General features: G+C 39.6%; 2 protein-coding genes across 5 annotated transcripts in view; both read right to left on the reverse strand.

Moving 5' to 3' along the window:
• pdlim5b (PDZ and LIM domain 5b) overlaps positions 1-1,785 on the reverse strand; it is a 34,344-nt gene extending 32,559 nt beyond the window's left edge. The window contains exon 1 of one of the 2 annotated variants that reach the window (XM_044012252.1): positions 1,659-1,785. The gene's annotated coding sequence lies outside the window, so the exon portion shown is untranslated. The remainder of the gene's footprint in view (positions 1-1,658) is intronic. The other variant, XM_044012251.1, reaches the window with a different exon arrangement.
• A 3,827-nt stretch (positions 1,786-5,612) lies between these two features.
• On the reverse strand, positions 5,613-14,276 carry opn4xa (opsin 4xa). Of its 3 annotated transcripts, none has more exons than XM_044011741.1 (10): positions 14,050-14,276; positions 11,455-11,590; positions 8,835-8,968; positions 8,260-8,388; positions 7,984-8,155; positions 7,091-7,252; positions 6,533-6,640; positions 6,278-6,452; positions 5,762-5,910; positions 5,613-5,684 (listed from the first exon to the last, which is right to left on the reverse strand). In XM_044011741.1, exons 2-10 carry the CDS (start codon positions 11,586-11,588, stop codon positions 5,663-5,665), a joined length of 1,185 nt encoding a protein of 394 aa, XP_043867676.1. In that variant the 5' UTR covers positions 11,589-11,590; positions 14,050-14,276; the 3' UTR covers positions 5,613-5,662. The 3 variants fall into 3 exon arrangements, with proteins under 3 accessions (XP_043867676.1, XP_043867675.1, XP_043867674.1); XM_044011740.1 differs by having other exon boundaries at positions 5,762-5,907; positions 8,260-8,463; XM_044011739.1 differs by having other exon boundaries at positions 8,260-8,463.
• Between the last annotated feature and the right edge of the window lie 2,402 nt (positions 14,277-16,678).

A 16,678-nucleotide genomic window follows, 5' to 3' on the forward strand; every position in this document is an offset into this window, starting at 1 on the left:
AACTCAGCCACAACTTTAACACTGTTGCAAGTTTTGTTTACCACTTTGAACTTTGAATACTGGCAGACACTGAGTGACATGACACACACACACACACTGGACATAAATACTGTCGATGTTGTGCTTTGATCCAAGAGTCACGGCTTGAGGACGTGTTGCTATTGTTTAAAGAAAATCACCCCTGAGGAATAGATAGCATTGAATTGCTCCATTGCAACTCTGTTGGTCTTCCACCACAGATTCCTTCAGTATGAGATTTCACAGTTGCTGAAATGTGTTAGGCTAGACCTACATGTATATCACCAGCATTTCTTTTTTATATAATACAGAGAGGACAAACATGAAAGCTCACCTCATGTCACTGCTTGCTGCGCAGTCCCCCGTGATATCATGCATAGACATGAGTAGACACACCTTTTCAGTGTTCCCACACAAAAGAAAACAGTTGGACGCCACACAAAAAATTTTATCAGCACCACCGACATCAGCCTCTTTATCCAGCCTATTACGAGCACAAATGTGGGTATTTTTCCACGTGGGCCTTATCTTTCAGGTTCCTGTCATAATGGTACTTGATTGTGCTCAATATTTCAGCACTTTCACACCAAAAGCGAGATTAAAACACAATCCTTTCAGCACGGGCCAAATGTGAAATGCTTCTACTGGCTCAGACTTGCATATGTTCTTGTAGTACACTTTTTTTTATCAACTTGTTTAGTCGGGCGGCTGTCCACATAGTCTGATACTACATTTAAACTGCATATAATATATTTTGGGGAACATTTGGGGTAAATTATTGGTCACAGTTGAAAATAATAGCAGTATTTTCAATATGAAGCTTTAACGTGGTGTAAGCAAAGGTTGTTTATTTTTTACTTGATCAATCCCACCCAGGTCAGCAGAGTTTAAAGTCCCTGTGTGTATGTCATGCTCATTTCACAATGCTCCAGGAGACAACAGTGACATCATCTCCAACAGGACATGTTGACTCACCTAGTGACAAGGGTTTTCACAATACTCTACATAACTGTCCATAACAGAGAAGGTTAGCGGGTGCCACAGTGAATACACATGACTTGTGATTAATAAAATAAATCTTTCATTTCATATAAATGAAGTGAAACTACACCACCTTATCAGGGGGACAACTTGTCCCAGTCTGACATTATTAGACACTTGCTCACATATTTGTTCCACATCAGTAACACACATACAAAAAAAACCCTCATTATCTGTGTGGAATGTGTGTTAGTGTAATAAGAGTTCAGAAACAAAGGCAACTCCTGTCTGTGATATTAACAACATTGTTATGAATCAAAGCAATAATTACTCGTGTGTAATATAATAATTGTATTTCTGCACCACCCTGCATTACTAATTTCCTCTCACGGAAACTGAACATTAATGTGTCTTTGCATTGCCTCAGTGGGTGTGACATTAAACACATGTCTGACATTATCACAGCATTTTCTAACGTCAGTTAAACGTCAAATCATACGTGTAGACTGATGCTAACTCACGTCGCACTCCACCAAGGATTATATTGATTCTATAAATTGTAATTTTAGGAAAAGGACCGCAACATAAAGCAGTGAAACAACGATATAACGTTCCCTGAGGAGTGGACTTCGAGGTCAGGTGTAGTGTTGGGTGCTCACCTTGCTTGTGAAGCCGGATCTGGTGTTCGTTCACACAGAGACAGAGCGAGAAGAAGAAGCGTGACTTTGGTCCGTCCCTTGTCAGTTTTCGAAGTAAAGTGAAGTGAGCGGAACTGAAACTTCCGCGTATAAGACAGCCCCGTTTGTGTGTGTGTGTGTGTGTGTTTGTGACTGTGGGAGGGGAGGTTTCAGCCGCAGTGTGTGTGTGAGTGTGAGTGAGTGACAGGGTTTAGACCGGAGCAAGGCGGCACCACTGCAGGCATGGGCTTGTCGTCAAACATACTACAGTACAAATGAGTCGTCCCGGAGCAGTTATTAAAGCTACTGTACTTTCCAAAATGTAACTGAGCTCCTGCTATGAAGACACACTTGTAACACGCAGACTTGACATACGCAACTGAAAATGATAACCTGTTTCATGTATTAAGCTAGCAGAGGCTAACAAACACAGAGTTTCATAGTGTTGCATTGATGGGTTTTTCAGCTAATTCAAAATGGCACACCTGTTCCAACTGCCTGACAATCACATGGCAGCAACTGAGAGCAGTAAGAATGCATGCAAGGTATTATCGGCATGATATCGGCTTTAAAATGTATTCTGGATATCAGCAAACACAGCTAGCAAGATCAGCTGATGACGACTACACAAGGCTAAATAGGCCGCTACCTCCTTTACTTCTATGCTGGCCCCCTCTACAACTTTTATGTTTATTTTTCAATTAAGGACATTCATATCTACATCTGCTGTGACATTAGCAGGAAAATACTATGTTAATTTCACTACGGAAGAGACTAAATAACCTCAGCAGTAAAAACGTATATATCAGTATCAGTATCGGTTATTGACTCAAGCACTCGCGATATATTGGCATCAGCAAAAAATCCAATATCGTCCATCCCTAGAGAGGGGATATTATGGTCAAGAAAGACCTGCTGAGGTTGCAATAGAATGGGGAGGAAAGTTGATTTAAAGGTGCGTTGTGTAATTTAGGAGAATTTAATAAACAAAGCGTAAGTATGTTTGTACAAGTGTATAACCACTTTAAAACAAAACAAAAAAAAAATCTGTTTTCATAGCCTTAGAATAACATTTTTATATGTTTGTAGTCAAGGGCCCTGCTTTACAGAGGTGGTCATCTTGTGCTGCCATGCTTTATGGCAAACAGTGGAAAGTGGAGCTATGCAAATGAAGAACAACAATCCTTTCTGGTATGGGAAGGCCACCATAGTTTCCTTACTTGCTTAGGAAAGGGAGAGGAGATCAGAAGTAGCCACCTGCCATTTCACACAAATTTGAATGTCTTGCTCTATGCATTTTTTTCCTTTAATGCTTTTAGATATCCTGGTCAAAATGCTGATCACTGGTATTTTTTGGGTAAAGGAAAGTGACGTAAGGTCATGCGTAGCCCTATATTAAGGAAATATGTGAGTGATGTCAGAAAAGAAGTATTCAAACATGTGATGGGGTATCATCTTGCCTTGTTGCATCAAGGGCCATTCTTTCCACTACATGTCTCCTGTCTATAGGCCACGTAAGTCAAATGTTTTGGCCTTACAAACCCTCAGCAGACACCAGAGTACAGACATGTACTGTGATACAATAGAATGGGTGCTTTTCATGGCAGGACACACAGTAGCAAAAGCACAGGTGTCAATATTTTAATTTGTCATGGCTGTCACACTGTCCTGAATGACAGGAACTGAACAAAGCCATAGTTAATGTCGTAATTAACAACCGTCATTCTCCCACCAAAACATGTCAACAATGTCTGCCGTGGAAAAAGCCAAAAACACAAACTCTACATTTGTCTTGCTATAGCATAGTTGCATAGTTTTCTTGCTTTCGTTACGGAGTAAAGCCGAGTTGTGTGTCACTCTTTTATCATTCATGAAGTTATTTGGCAGTGACTGCAGGTGGCAGCGTTTACCCTGATTCCATTGTGCATGGTGTTGCTGTGCCCTCTAGTGGTCAGAAAAGACAGTGCATGTTTCATATTAATGCATCATACTGTGTGATTCCTGCCACTATACAATTAGCAGCCTGGGGGTTAGAAGATTATTGTTAATCCTAAACCTTCATCCACACGTCGGTAGGTCCACGCCTAAACTGCTGTCACTCATCGTGTTTTGTTTGTTGTCTAACTTGACAGAGTGTAGAGCCTGAGGCTCATGTTTTCATGAAACCAAGTGAGGGAAAAGACAATGAACATTCTGAAAATTCTAACTGAAATGACAGAGAGAGAGAGAGAGAAATCTATGAGCCAGTGATAGAAGTCTTTTACCGTTATTTACCACATTCCTGGATTCACTATGCCATGTAAGCTGCATCATGGGACTTAAACTATTCAGGCGTAATTAAAGGTTTTAATAAAATGTACTCAATTGTTGACATTGTGTTTTCTTAACATTTTAATAGAAATGTTGGCATTCTCAGCTTGAGCAGTATGTTTCATTTCCTAGCGAATGTTCTTTGTATCTATTCACTGCTTTGCTGTGCTACTGAAACACTGAAGTGTGCTTGTTCCTTTACGTACGGCTGCACATACCTTTAGATCATCTTTATGTAACTACATAAGCAAACAGCTTAGGGAATCCTGGTGTTAATGATGAAAGACTCTTCAAAAGGGACTTTTTCTGGGTGTCTGAATAAGGGAAGAACACACACACACACACACACAGAGACAAGTGTCTCCTGATAAATGGCAACTGTACCATGTGATGTGAGCAAGGGAAAAGACACAGCAACCCCTCTGTTACATGATCATCAGATCCATATTATGGTCTTTTTTTCTGGTCATCACAGTGGCCTGCTTTTTAATCTATAGTGGAGAACATCGATTGGACATTCCATTTACAGTGTAGATGCACAAGTGTTGACAACCAATCGGCAAAACAGTGAGTTTTTCAATAGAATCACAGAGACATAAATCCATGTCGTGTGCGTGTATTTGTAAATAGTTACAGCATCATACTGTATTTGTTGACCAGGCTTTGGTTGTTGGTGAATAATAAAAGAAACTCTGTGAAAATCATGACGAGCAACATAAACATTTAGCATGTGTAAGTTGTTCATCTCAACTTTTCAACCCCCTGGCAAACCGACACGAGTGAATTACTGGAGAAAATGTTTTGATTTCATAGCTACAGCAAGAAACCACAGAGGGTTTTGGTTTAAGCGATTTGGGAAAATTAAAACTGACAACGCATTTACTGTAACACAAGATTCGCTCAGACCCTCCTGAAAATGTGTTTCTCTCAGCACACACAGGAATGTACTGAAAGAGAAATAATAATCTGCCTCTGTTGTTCATGTGAAAAAAGTGTATCGTGATGTCAGTATGACTTGCTTTTAACGCAGTACCTTAAATGTTCACATTAAACATGTTGTTCACAAAAGTAGATGCAGTGAATGAACATCTTGGCTTATATTATTATAATAATAATAATAATAATAATAGTATATTAACGAAAGTGCCTAAAGTCATGATACAACGCATAATATCAGTGATCTACAAAACATAATAAACACAGCGTAATAATGACATTGTAATGAGTCCTGTATATTGGCTGCTGAACTTTAACAGCTACAACTTTGCTTATTTACTCTTCCATGTTACAGTTACACATAGCCATATAAATAAATAAATTACGTTTAAGCTTCCTGGTGGGGGAACAGAACTCTTCGCAGACGCAGAGTGGACCAGAGGCGATCAACACTTCCCCGCAGAAGGCCTCACTGTGCAGCTGGGTCTGATGTTGGCTCAGGATTGCGATTCTGCTGTGTCATCCAGAGAGTCTGACCTCATGAAATCCTGCAACTCTTCCCATCTCCGTCTGTCTCTACTTGTCTTGTCACTGTTCATTTTCACCCCACTGTCTCTTGCTTATCTTCCTGTTTCTTCACTTTATTTTTTTGCTGTAATGACTCATCACCCCTTTCTCCGCCAACCCGCCAAGGGCGTGTACATGTTAGATTCAGTCGATGGGGCTGTGTCCACGTCTGTTCAATGATCCTCTGGACTGAAACTAAATTTGAATAAAAGACATACTATGTAATTAGCAGGGCATACAGTTCTGACATGGTTACAATGGTGATCACCTACCTTATTTGTTGTTGGCTATGGCTTCCCCTTTCATCAATCTGTTTTGCCAATGATTTGTACTCTTTGTCCCTTAGAGCTCCGAGCGAGTAGCTCGACTTCACGCGATGGCTCTGGTCCATACTGTCCAACTCCACGTCACTCCAAACCTGCTGCAAGGGATGTACACGTCTGTAAATAATTATGTAACAACTTCCCTTGGCGTAATAATTGCTGAACAACTAACAGAAGTAGAAATCTGACTTTGAAACAGCAGGGACAATTATTTATCTTTGGACTAGTTTAATTATTCCACATTTTCTGTTCGCCCTTTCTTGGGTGAGAAATACTGCAACAAAGTTAACAGGCATTTATAGTGCCTATACAAAGAAAGTCTTTTATCCACTGTACATCCCATGACTGCAGAACGTAAAGGCCAAAAGATAGAAAGGTCACTATACCAAATCTGACCACTGATGGTGCTGCTCCACCTGTGTTTTCCTGTACTCTTTAAAACCTGATTTCAGAACACAAACTCACTGTGTCTGATGTAGACAGAGAGGAAACTCTGTGAAACTTGGTTTTGGAGACTGACGACTGTCTGCTCGACATTGAGTCTCTGAAGGACGACTCGCTGTGTGATATGGATATGCAGTCCCGCCTGGAGGCCTGGTTTAGGAAGCGCAGACAGGGAACCTTTTTTGCAAGAGTGTCCCTGTGAAAAATAAAAAATCCTGTTAAAGCTCTATATTTTGTATAAACTCAGATGAGCAACGTTTGATCGCTGTACTCCACCTGTATTTGGCGTGAATGATGGCGTAGATAAAAGGGTTGTAGATTGCTGATGCCTTTGCTATAACAGCAGGCACGGCTTTAGAGTAGGGATTGAGGATGTTTCCATATCTGAAAGTTATAAAGAGTAGAGCACATCAAATCACCGATGATGACAGTGGTAATAGAGTGGCACTAGGGGATGACCTATTTATCAACTGGCGCCAAAAGGACATTTTTGCCAAACTGTATCAGCAGATTGTGGCATCACTGGGGACAGAATACATCACTATTTTGAGTGGAGCTTTCAGTCCACACAAAGTCGAGCCAGAGACTTTCCCTACTAGTACATATTAATTAAAATTGTCAAGTTTTTGATTGTGCTCAACCTCTATAGTTGACTTTGTTGCTCAGTTTGTTTCATCATTCCATAGATATTCTGCATGAGGTGGAATATGGGTCACGCCTAAAGGCAGAAATGAATTGCAGATTGCAAGCAAGCATCCTATGTTTTCTGGGCTTTATGTAAGCTGTACATAGCAATTGTTCTAGGACTTTGAGACTGTCGTTCAGTATATTTACCCAGCCCAGGCGATGAGGGTGACACATGCATAAGGTGACCAGGAAAGCACAAACACTATGATGACTACAAAGGCAATCTTGGCCAGCTTCCATTCAGTCTTGATGGACTGCTGTTGGATGAGGGTTGACTTCCTCACCTGAGACCCCAACTTTTCCACATCTCTGTCGGGACCGAGAGAAGAATCAGTACTCAAATAACACGTTAAAGTACTCAAAGACGATCTTTCTACTTCATGTTCAATGCACACACAAGGAGGGATATTGTTATTTTTCTTATTCCTACTCATACACTTGTCACTTTTGTATTCTTTTCTTAATGATCCCAACTAAAACAAACTATGACAGAAGATACATTATGAATTGAACGCGCAGACAAACAATAACCAGCACACAAATGGTGCTTCTGTGAGTACGAACCCCACCCTCTTTCCTGGGACTGAAATCAACACACGTAAGCTACTTTCACCACCAAGCAATATTAAAGGCTTTAGCTTGGTTGTGAGTGAAATACAGCAAAGAAAGGTCTGATAAGAAACCTCAGCTTTGTTAACACACTGTGATATTAAGAAAAGCTGGAGGACAAGAAAAGAAAAGACAGACGTTGGAAAACAGACTGAAACAAACACAAATAAAGATGAGAAAAGACATGAAACAGGCACTTTACACACCACATTCACAATATGTGCTTATTACCACATTAACTAGAGCGTATCACAGGGAATTCAAGCCCGAGAAACAAACTGCTGGTGTGACAAATTGCCAGTGGGGAGCTACTGTATGCACTTTAATAACACGATGCTGTTGCAATTATTTAAATGTGCAAGAAATAACAACATTTCAATTACAGCCAATAAAAGCAAGCTTGTCATATTCATCCATGCTAAGTAATTCACCTGCTCGTGTGGCGGATTGCCAGGAACATGCACAGGTAACAGTAGGATATAATGCCCAGAGGGATGAAGAACACAAAGCAGCACAACATCAAAGTGTAACTCTTGTTGGACGGAGTAGATGTCACGTAGTCCCACGTGCATGAGGTCATCAGGCCCTCGGGAATATACGAACCTTGAGAAAAAGGGGGGCCAGACATGAGAAGAAAGTGTGTACGGTGGTGGAAAAGTACAACAGCTGCACACAAAAAAAAAGTGTAAGCAGAAGAAGTGACTTACTCCACCCCAACAGTGGTGCAAGGCTCCAGGCTAATGAATACAACCACACCACGGCAATAAAGATGCAAGTGCGCTTCTTTGAGGTCCATTGTATGGCCTGCAGAGGCTTAGTGATGACAATGTAGCGCTCTATAGAGATAGCCAGAAGATTTATCATGGAGGTGATGCCAAATAAAGCGCCACAGAAGGCATACATTTTACATCCTGTGGAGGAAAATGAAGAAAGATGCATTTTAATGATAAGATTCTTACCATGATTCGAGGATTATGACTTACAGGAGGTAATGAATATGATATACCATATATATATCCTAAGAGCTTCCTAAGACAACATGTTCCATAAAGTAAGGCTTTTGCCTAAAATACATGTAGGTTTTTTGTAAAATAATTTTTTTTTTTTTTTTAATTTAAAGCAATTACACAATTGTACAAACAAACCTTCCTTTAAATCACCAAATATTATATTGGTATGTCCTACATTTCATCTCCAACAGCTCCAAACACTAACAACACAGACACAAAAAGATGTTAGATAAGTAAAGTTGATATGGTTTAACGGAGTGTAAACTAATTACCAGTTTCACCAAAGATCCAGCCTTTGTAAAGAGAGTTAATGAAGAAGATCGGGGACTGTGTCACGGCCATGAGGAAGTCACTGACGGCCAGATTCATGATGAAAAAGTTCGGAGGTGTCCGAAGATTCTTGTTACTGAAACACATAGTTTATGAAATGGTTAAACATGAAAACAAATGATGACATTTTACATGTTTGTAAAGAATACATTTGACTCTGAATTGATTAAATGAACATGGCTTTGTGAAAGGCCATGTTTGTGCTGCAGAGCTTTAAATGTCAGCAGCTCATGGAGTAGAAAAACACTATTTTGTGGTGACTGCCACAAAAGAGCAACTTATTTTTCAAACAGATGCCAGTGTTCATGTTTATTTTCATTACCCTGGATTGAAATCTGTGGATTTGTGGCAACTTGTGTCTTTAGTTTGTGACACCACATTGGAACCACATATGCCCTCAAATATTCAAGTGTTCTGCTTGTAATTACCAATCCTAACTTTATTGGCTAACAATTACATTACATGTCATCAAAGCCATTGGGGTGAGATTATATTATTTCTATTGCTATATTATTGCTATTTCTTTAAAAACAGCTCTATATTATTTGCTAAAATTAGTTTTGATTCATGAATTTGCTTGACGTCCATGCTCTAATTTTTCTCATTATTACATATCACATTATGTGTTTGTCACATACAGGATGACAGTCCTGCCTTCTAAATAGAACACAGTATGTTGGGGTTTGTATTTCAAACATGTTTTAAGTTTGTTCATTGAAATCCAGAAGGTTTTGTTTGTTAATATCACTACTGTGATATTCCTAGTGTTGTAATTCTGTTAAAGTGACTTCAAATCAAAGATAAACACATAGATGTCATGACTTTATGTGAGTTTTATACAAGATAGCTGTTACTTTCAGGCTTTTTGTAATTGTGTGACTGTCTACGTGTGTTTTGCTGTTGATTTTTTATGCAGTGATGTCTGTTAATATCTCACTTCCCAAAAGCCTAACCAGGGAAGGCAAATTAGTCATGGCTAGAGATGCTACATGTATGTACACGCAACAATGCCTACATGTATTGTCCCTGGCAAATAAAGGAATAAATAAATAACTACATCCTGCACACATAAAATGGAGAGACACAAATACAATAGACATTGATATTCTATGAACTATTTCTTTATAAATGTCCTTTATTCTCGACACTGAGTTGAGAATAGTACGATTGAAGCGTCCTTTGATGTCTTGAATCTGTGTCAGTGTGCATTTTATGTTTACATACATTAGTTCATACCCACTGCAGCAGTAAGTAAAGGGACGCAGATGTCAGATAAATGATGTGTGTGAATGTCTAAATTGTAGACCAGTATTAAAGCACATTGACTGAATACCATGTGTCCCTTCATGGTTACGTTAGCAGCCTCTGGGCATTGTCTCTGCTGTTTGCCCAGCGACTGTTGAAAAAAAACAAGTAAACACTGCACAGACAGATTAGTTGAGAGTATTTGTGTGTTTAAATGCAGGCGAGTGGGTGTGTTCCGAACAAGTGTGACTGGAGCTGGGATCGATTCGAGATACATAGCCGAGTGTCACCGGAAGTGACCTTAATGCAGAAAACATGTCAGGTCCAGGATTGTATCTAACACTTGCGTTTTAGTGGGGCCCTATATACCCAGAGGGGGCCATCGTGTTTATATTGTCACACATACACAGGTAGGTGTGTGTCTTGGCTTTAGTTTGCCTTTTCAGTGTCCAACTCCAACCCCCCACCCACCAACAAATAGAAAAACTGCAAGTTAATATAATTTAGTATCTTAATTTAGATAAGATCTGCATTCTTTTGCATGGGGGATCATAATATGCAACCACTAATTGTATATTTTTTTTATCAGTTTTACGAGAAAATAATTTTTAATTTAAAATTGTTATTAAACATGTTCGTCTTGATTTGATTAAGTGATTACTCGTGGATCACTAAATCAATTACCAACAATTTTATGAATCCATTAATGTGCTGAAATGTGTGAATATTTTTATGGTTTATTTGCTCTGTAGAAATCAGAAAAATGTCTTTAATTCCTGGACTAAACAAGACATTTGAGAACAAACAACCAATCGAATTATGGAAGTAATTATCAACAGATGAATCAACTATGAAAATGACCATGTCATGATGATACACTGAAGGTCAGAACGTTCACAAACAAGAAGAATTGAGGTCTTCATCACCAGATGAACATATTGTTGTTTTACTGACAAACTCAATTCAATTAAAGTGACTAATACTTTCACATATCTGTAATGTTTGGACGGTCAGACACTCACATTGAATTCTGGTGAAATCTCACACTGTGTGACTTCACAGAATTTGTTCTGAGGCCCAGTTTGTTCAATTCAATTGTCGTTACTTAATTTAGTACCACAGGATTCTACTTACACTACGAGTTACTAAAGCATTAGAATGTGTAGATTACGGGAACTTCAAAATAACCCGCACTTCAAGAGCCAAAATAACTACATATATTATTCAAAAAAGTAGAATAACAACAAAGTACAACTGTATGCTGAATAACATACCTCTGAAAAAACACATTTGTCAGGATCAGGAAACAATGCTTACCAGAAAAAGGCGTACATGACGAGGGCGTTCCCGCTAACACCCACCGTTCCAATCACCAAGACAAAGAAGGCAACGATGTAGTGAGCGTGGTCCTGGACGTCCACCTGACGATAGAATCCTCGGTCCACGTCCATTTCTGTGACAGCAAACACAGACGCAGATGTCAGTGTCCGTCCTCACACTAAATTCCCTGACATTGTGTAAGTGCACTTGTGTTATTGAGCAAGTTAAGCAAGTTCTGGAGGCTCAAACAGATGTGATGTGTGGCATCGTCTTTCATGCAGCTGTTTTTAGTAGAGTCAGCATTACATTATGTTATAGTTATATATTCCCTTTTCAGCCCCTTCCATTGTCGTTGTTTTTCTTTGTATTTTAGCTTTAGAAATCTGAACATATCCTCAATTCCCCTGTTGTAACCCTGAGGCAATCCCCTGCATTTCCTCCCCGCTCACTGCTGATGTTTTAAAAGTCTAAACAGGACATTTTAGCGGTTACTGCACTTTTAAAGTATGTTTTCAGGAATAGTCAGTGTGTTGTTTTTAGTTGATTGGACATCATCATTTTCTCATCATTAACAGTTTATTAGACAGTAAGTTTTGGCATAGACTGAAAAATCTCAGCAGACAACTTTCGTTGAAATTCATGTAAAAACAGAAATACTCAGTTTTGAGAATCTCACACACTTGGATGGTCCTCTCTCTTCTCAACAGGTGCTTTTAGGGCTGATATGTGACAATATTCTCGCTCCCAAAGTCTGAAAAAACGCCAGTAATCCAGTTTTAACTGTGTTTTTCTAAACTGATTGCATTTTCCAGATAGTATTTCACATGCTGACCTGACGGGTTAAGCAATTTAAATGTTCCCCCGCAGCTTTTTAGACAAATAACACATTTTACAGTTTATAGAACCAGAAGGATTATGATAATCAGTGCCTTTCAATATCAATTATTAACCCTTGCAAAACTGTCAAATCAGTTGGCTCAGGTGTTAATCATGATAAGAGTGGGAAGAGCCGTGCAGCAAACATGGCCTCTCTGGTCAAGAGAGATGACATTTGAAAGATTTTATGAGATTAAACAAACACGAGAAATTCTCCACATTAAAGCCAACGTTGCATTTTAAATGTGTCACGGGCAAGATGTACCATGGAGGTTTTTTTTTTTTTTTTATCTGCTGTGTTGTAAATGAGTGAGAAATGTGATTATATCAATACATTTCACATAATGAAAATGGCTTTGTGGACTCTGCTGTTACATGTGGCCTCTGCTCAGCAGCGGCAGGGATTAGGATTGAGCAAAAGGGATTTCCATGTTATTTTAATGTGATGGAATCAGGTGAGCACATTAAGTCGCAAATTATTAACTGCATTAATCCTTTGTAAGCTCACTTCCTGTCTGTGTCTGCTTTCACACCAGAGTGGAGTTCTAGCTGCAAGAGCGGCAAACTGCCACATCACATCAATTGCATACAGATGCTGGAAAACATCTGTCATGTACGGCATTAATAATTCGCTTGTGCCAGAATAAATACATGTTATAAATAGTCTCTGCGATTATTCTGCAGTTAATCCAGTATGGAGCACGTTGCGTCGTTCGTCTCATTGATTGTGCAGTATTTTCTGTCGTGGTATGAAAAGATGACTACACATGCACAGACATGTTTATTACAGCCCAATGGGTGAAGTGCACACGAGCATGCGGCGTGTCAGGTCCACACAAGGAAGTCTTGCTGTGCTCAGTGAAGCCTGTGCGTCAGAGACCCTCAATCACCTCCTGCTTCCCCTCACTGGGCATCAAAGCATCGTGTCATATGAACCACTTAAGGACGCATCATTTAAATACATGTCTCTTCCTACAGGTGACATGACCAGTTCTTTACGTTGGGCAGGTGCACTGGAATTGTGCTAATATGATGTTCATGAACAGGCTTTGATAGAGTAGAGCAATTTGTGTGCACGTGTTATGTAGCTCCTAAAGTACATTTCAAAAAATCAATTAATAGATCAAATGAAATTCAAAAATTGAAATATACTCGAAATCTTTCAGGCATGCAAATAACTGCTTTCGTAATGGAATTATCTGTTTATCTGATTTATCTGATTATTTTGTCAATTCGTTTCAGAAAATAATATAATAATAATAATAAATAATATATATGCTAATAATAGCTTTAATTAATTTATTTAAACAAAAAAAACAAACACCCAAACCGGTGAATGGATTATCTAATTGATTTAGTAATCGACTAATAAAGGATCATCTCTTCATCATTATAGCCTCACAAACGTGACACAGTTTGTTGATTGTGTTTGTCAGAGTGTTGATCTGTTTTGCATTACATTTAGGAAGGAATGCCCCCATGGTGAGACACAAAAATGAACCTGGTACAACACACAAGCTTAGCCCAAAAAAAAAAGAAGTAGTATTTCTTCAAATCGTTTGTTTGAAATAACACAAGATGCAATGTAAACTCTCGTTTACTTTGATAGATTGCACTCTTTACAATTTTTTTTTTCAGTAACAAATATCACAGAGAGAGGCTCCGGTCAAATTAAAACTTGAAAAACCTGAATTTGTTAATAAAGTTTTACTCTACCTTATACAGAGAGCGAAGCCTCCCCCTCTCTCCCTCTCGCCCTCTCTCTCTCTTCTGTGTTTGAAAAGTGAAGTGGTAAAGAGGATCGGAGACCCTAAGGCTGCACAGTATAGTCCAACACGCTTAACAGTTTAAAGGTGTTTAAATGTGTGGGACTGATGACCCCTTCTTCATCTTTAGTCCACCAAGTAAGAAAGAGATTCTCTCATACACGGCAGCAGCAGCAGCAGCAGCAGCAGCAGCAGCAGGGAGCTCCTGATACTGGTGCTTGGGAGAGTGTGAGAATACAAACTGTAAAGACAGATCAAAAACGAGCAGCAGCACATTGACCCATCCCCCTGCTGGCCACCCATGCAGCTCTCGTATGGCACAATGCATTGATCGAGCTAGTGTGTGTGTGTGTGTGTGTTTGTGTGTGTTTGTGTGTGTGCATGCATTAGGCTGCATCTGTGTTGCTGCCTGTTGTTTCTTTGTGTGGTAAAAATGGTAATAGATTGGTCTGACTACATTGAAGACAGCTTAACTCTGAACTCGTTAGGTCTGAGTATCATTTGAAAACATAAACCATCAGAGCTTCACCTAGTGACTCAAGGTGCATTGTGCAAATCATTTTTTAATAAGCATTGATTTCTGTGTATCTAATACCATCACAATTGGCACAACTGTATACAAGCGCCAGAGTCTTGCAGCTTCGATGAGCGGCGAACCTTTTACCTAGAATCCGACTTGTGCTTACTCATCCGTGTCTGAGGAGAATCTTGAGAAAAGCACTCAGGTAAAAGCCTCCCAATGTTTATCATCTCATGCACAACTAAGTAGGCAACTGCAGCACTTCCTCTTATCCCTAATATTTTCCTCGTCTAAACAGACATTACCAGACAAACGATTGTTTTGCTTGACTCTCATATCTCGTGGTTGTATGAATACAAAACAGGTGATGCAGTGACTTATGAAATGGGGTTTCCCCCATGAAGGTCCAGCTTTGATACCATGTACAGGAGAAACAGGGAGGGAGGATAAGCATTTACACTTATGGGTCACTGCAGTTCCAGTCTGATCGACATACATTTGTTAGCCATTTAGCTTACTATAATGCATTCTGACATGTAGCATATCAGTCATTTGTTGCTGTTCCTTTTTTCTTTTTTCTTTTTGCATCATGTTGTTTCCCAGGTCAAGTGGTATTTTCGGATCTCACTCATGGATTCGCTGTGTCAAACAACCAAGTTGTGATGACCGCCTGATATGCTGAGTAACATCATGGGTACAAGGCTGAACTGTTTTCAGTACATGGCTCAAACAATGCGAGCTTTCACCAACTCGAAAAGAAAATCCTTAACTGCTTGCAGGGGAAAATGTGCACAATACGTAAAAAAATATTGTGCAAAATCCGGAAAAACAGCCAGAAAACGTAGACATGGCTGCTTTAAAGCTGCACTGTGCAACTTTTCAGTGCCTATAAGCTCTCTGTGTCTTTCTAGTGGCACAGAGTGATGCATTTTAGATCAGGACTGATGCGGGGAAGGTGGAGGCACAATAGCGACACTAGTAAAGTGAGATGGCAGCAAACTTAACCTTCATATGACCATCAAAATAATGAGGCTGCCTGGATTTGTATTGATTTTATAGCTGTAGTATTGTCAAAAATGTTCAATGTTACCTTAATAACAATGTATGGGCACAAAGCCTTCTCTCCACTTTCTGGGTATCCCTGCATCCATTCACTGTCTTCTACTGTTTTATCCTTGGCATGAGAGTCGTGTGCTATGCTGCGTCAATCTCAGCTGACATAGGGGACGAAAGGCGGGGTTCACACCCTGGACTGGATCACAAACGGTCTAGGAGTTACGGTAACGAGAAGTACGCATGCCAAATTCTGTTGGCGACGACACAGAAGGGTCACAGAAGGGTTAAGGTTAAAAAATTAACCATAGTTCTCTGAAACAGTAGTGAGAAACCAATAAAAATATTGAAATATTGACCTACAGTTGTCCTTTCAGAAAACTCTGCAGGCTCATCTGTGGCGTGGACTTAGTCTGGTGTGGAAGTGACAATAGCAGCGTTGTGGTGACAGGAGTTGCACATTGGAGCTTTAAAGATAAAGAATTTTGTGTGTTCTCTAGGTTTAAGGTAAATTGTGGTTTGCATTATACGTAGATTAGAGGAGAAAGACAGAGCAATTTAAGGAGGATTTGACTGTGCGTAATGTACCAGTGAGAACCAGTGAGTGATTTAAACATTAATTTGGTGGATCCACAAGAGCTGTGACGTCAGGTGTTTTCAACAGGACATAAGACGGGATGAGAGCACTGTATGTTTGCCTGAGGTGACCTCCGCCACGACAACAATCAACCGTCCAATTAGTGTCAAAATGGTCTGTCACCTCTGTCACTCTGTGTTTGGTGTGAAAAGGACAAATCCATTCTGCAAACCACACTGTGGTTAACAGTAAGGAGGTGGAAGGGACAAGCAAACTTGCAAAATCACCTTATGCACGTGTGGACATGCAGGAACATTGTCCCGACAAAAATCTGAACAAAAGCAAAAAAAAAAATTGACATAGTGTGAAAATGCCCTCATCATAACAAGGTCACACAAGGACTTTAGGATGAGAGAAAATCTGTAATAT

This window comes from Solea senegalensis, linkage group LG21, assembly GCF_019176455.1.
Source record: "Solea senegalensis isolate Sse05_10M linkage group LG21, IFAPA_SoseM_1, whole genome shotgun sequence".
NCBI lineage: Eukaryota > Metazoa > Chordata > Actinopteri > Pleuronectiformes > Soleidae > Solea > Solea senegalensis.

Coding starts and splice junctions, on each gene's coding strand:
- opn4xa (XM_044011739.1), bottom strand. CDS start 11,588: ATGGACGTGGACCGAGGATTCTATCGTCAGGTGGACGTCCAGGACCAC. Junction 6,641..7,090: donor ACCCTCATCGCCTGGGCTGG/GTAAATATACTG, acceptor TATAACTTTCAG/ATATGGAAACATCCTCAATC. Junction 6,453..6,532: donor ATCATTCACGCCAAATACAG/GTGGAGTACAGC, acceptor TATTTTTCACAG/GGACACTCTTGCAAAAAAGG.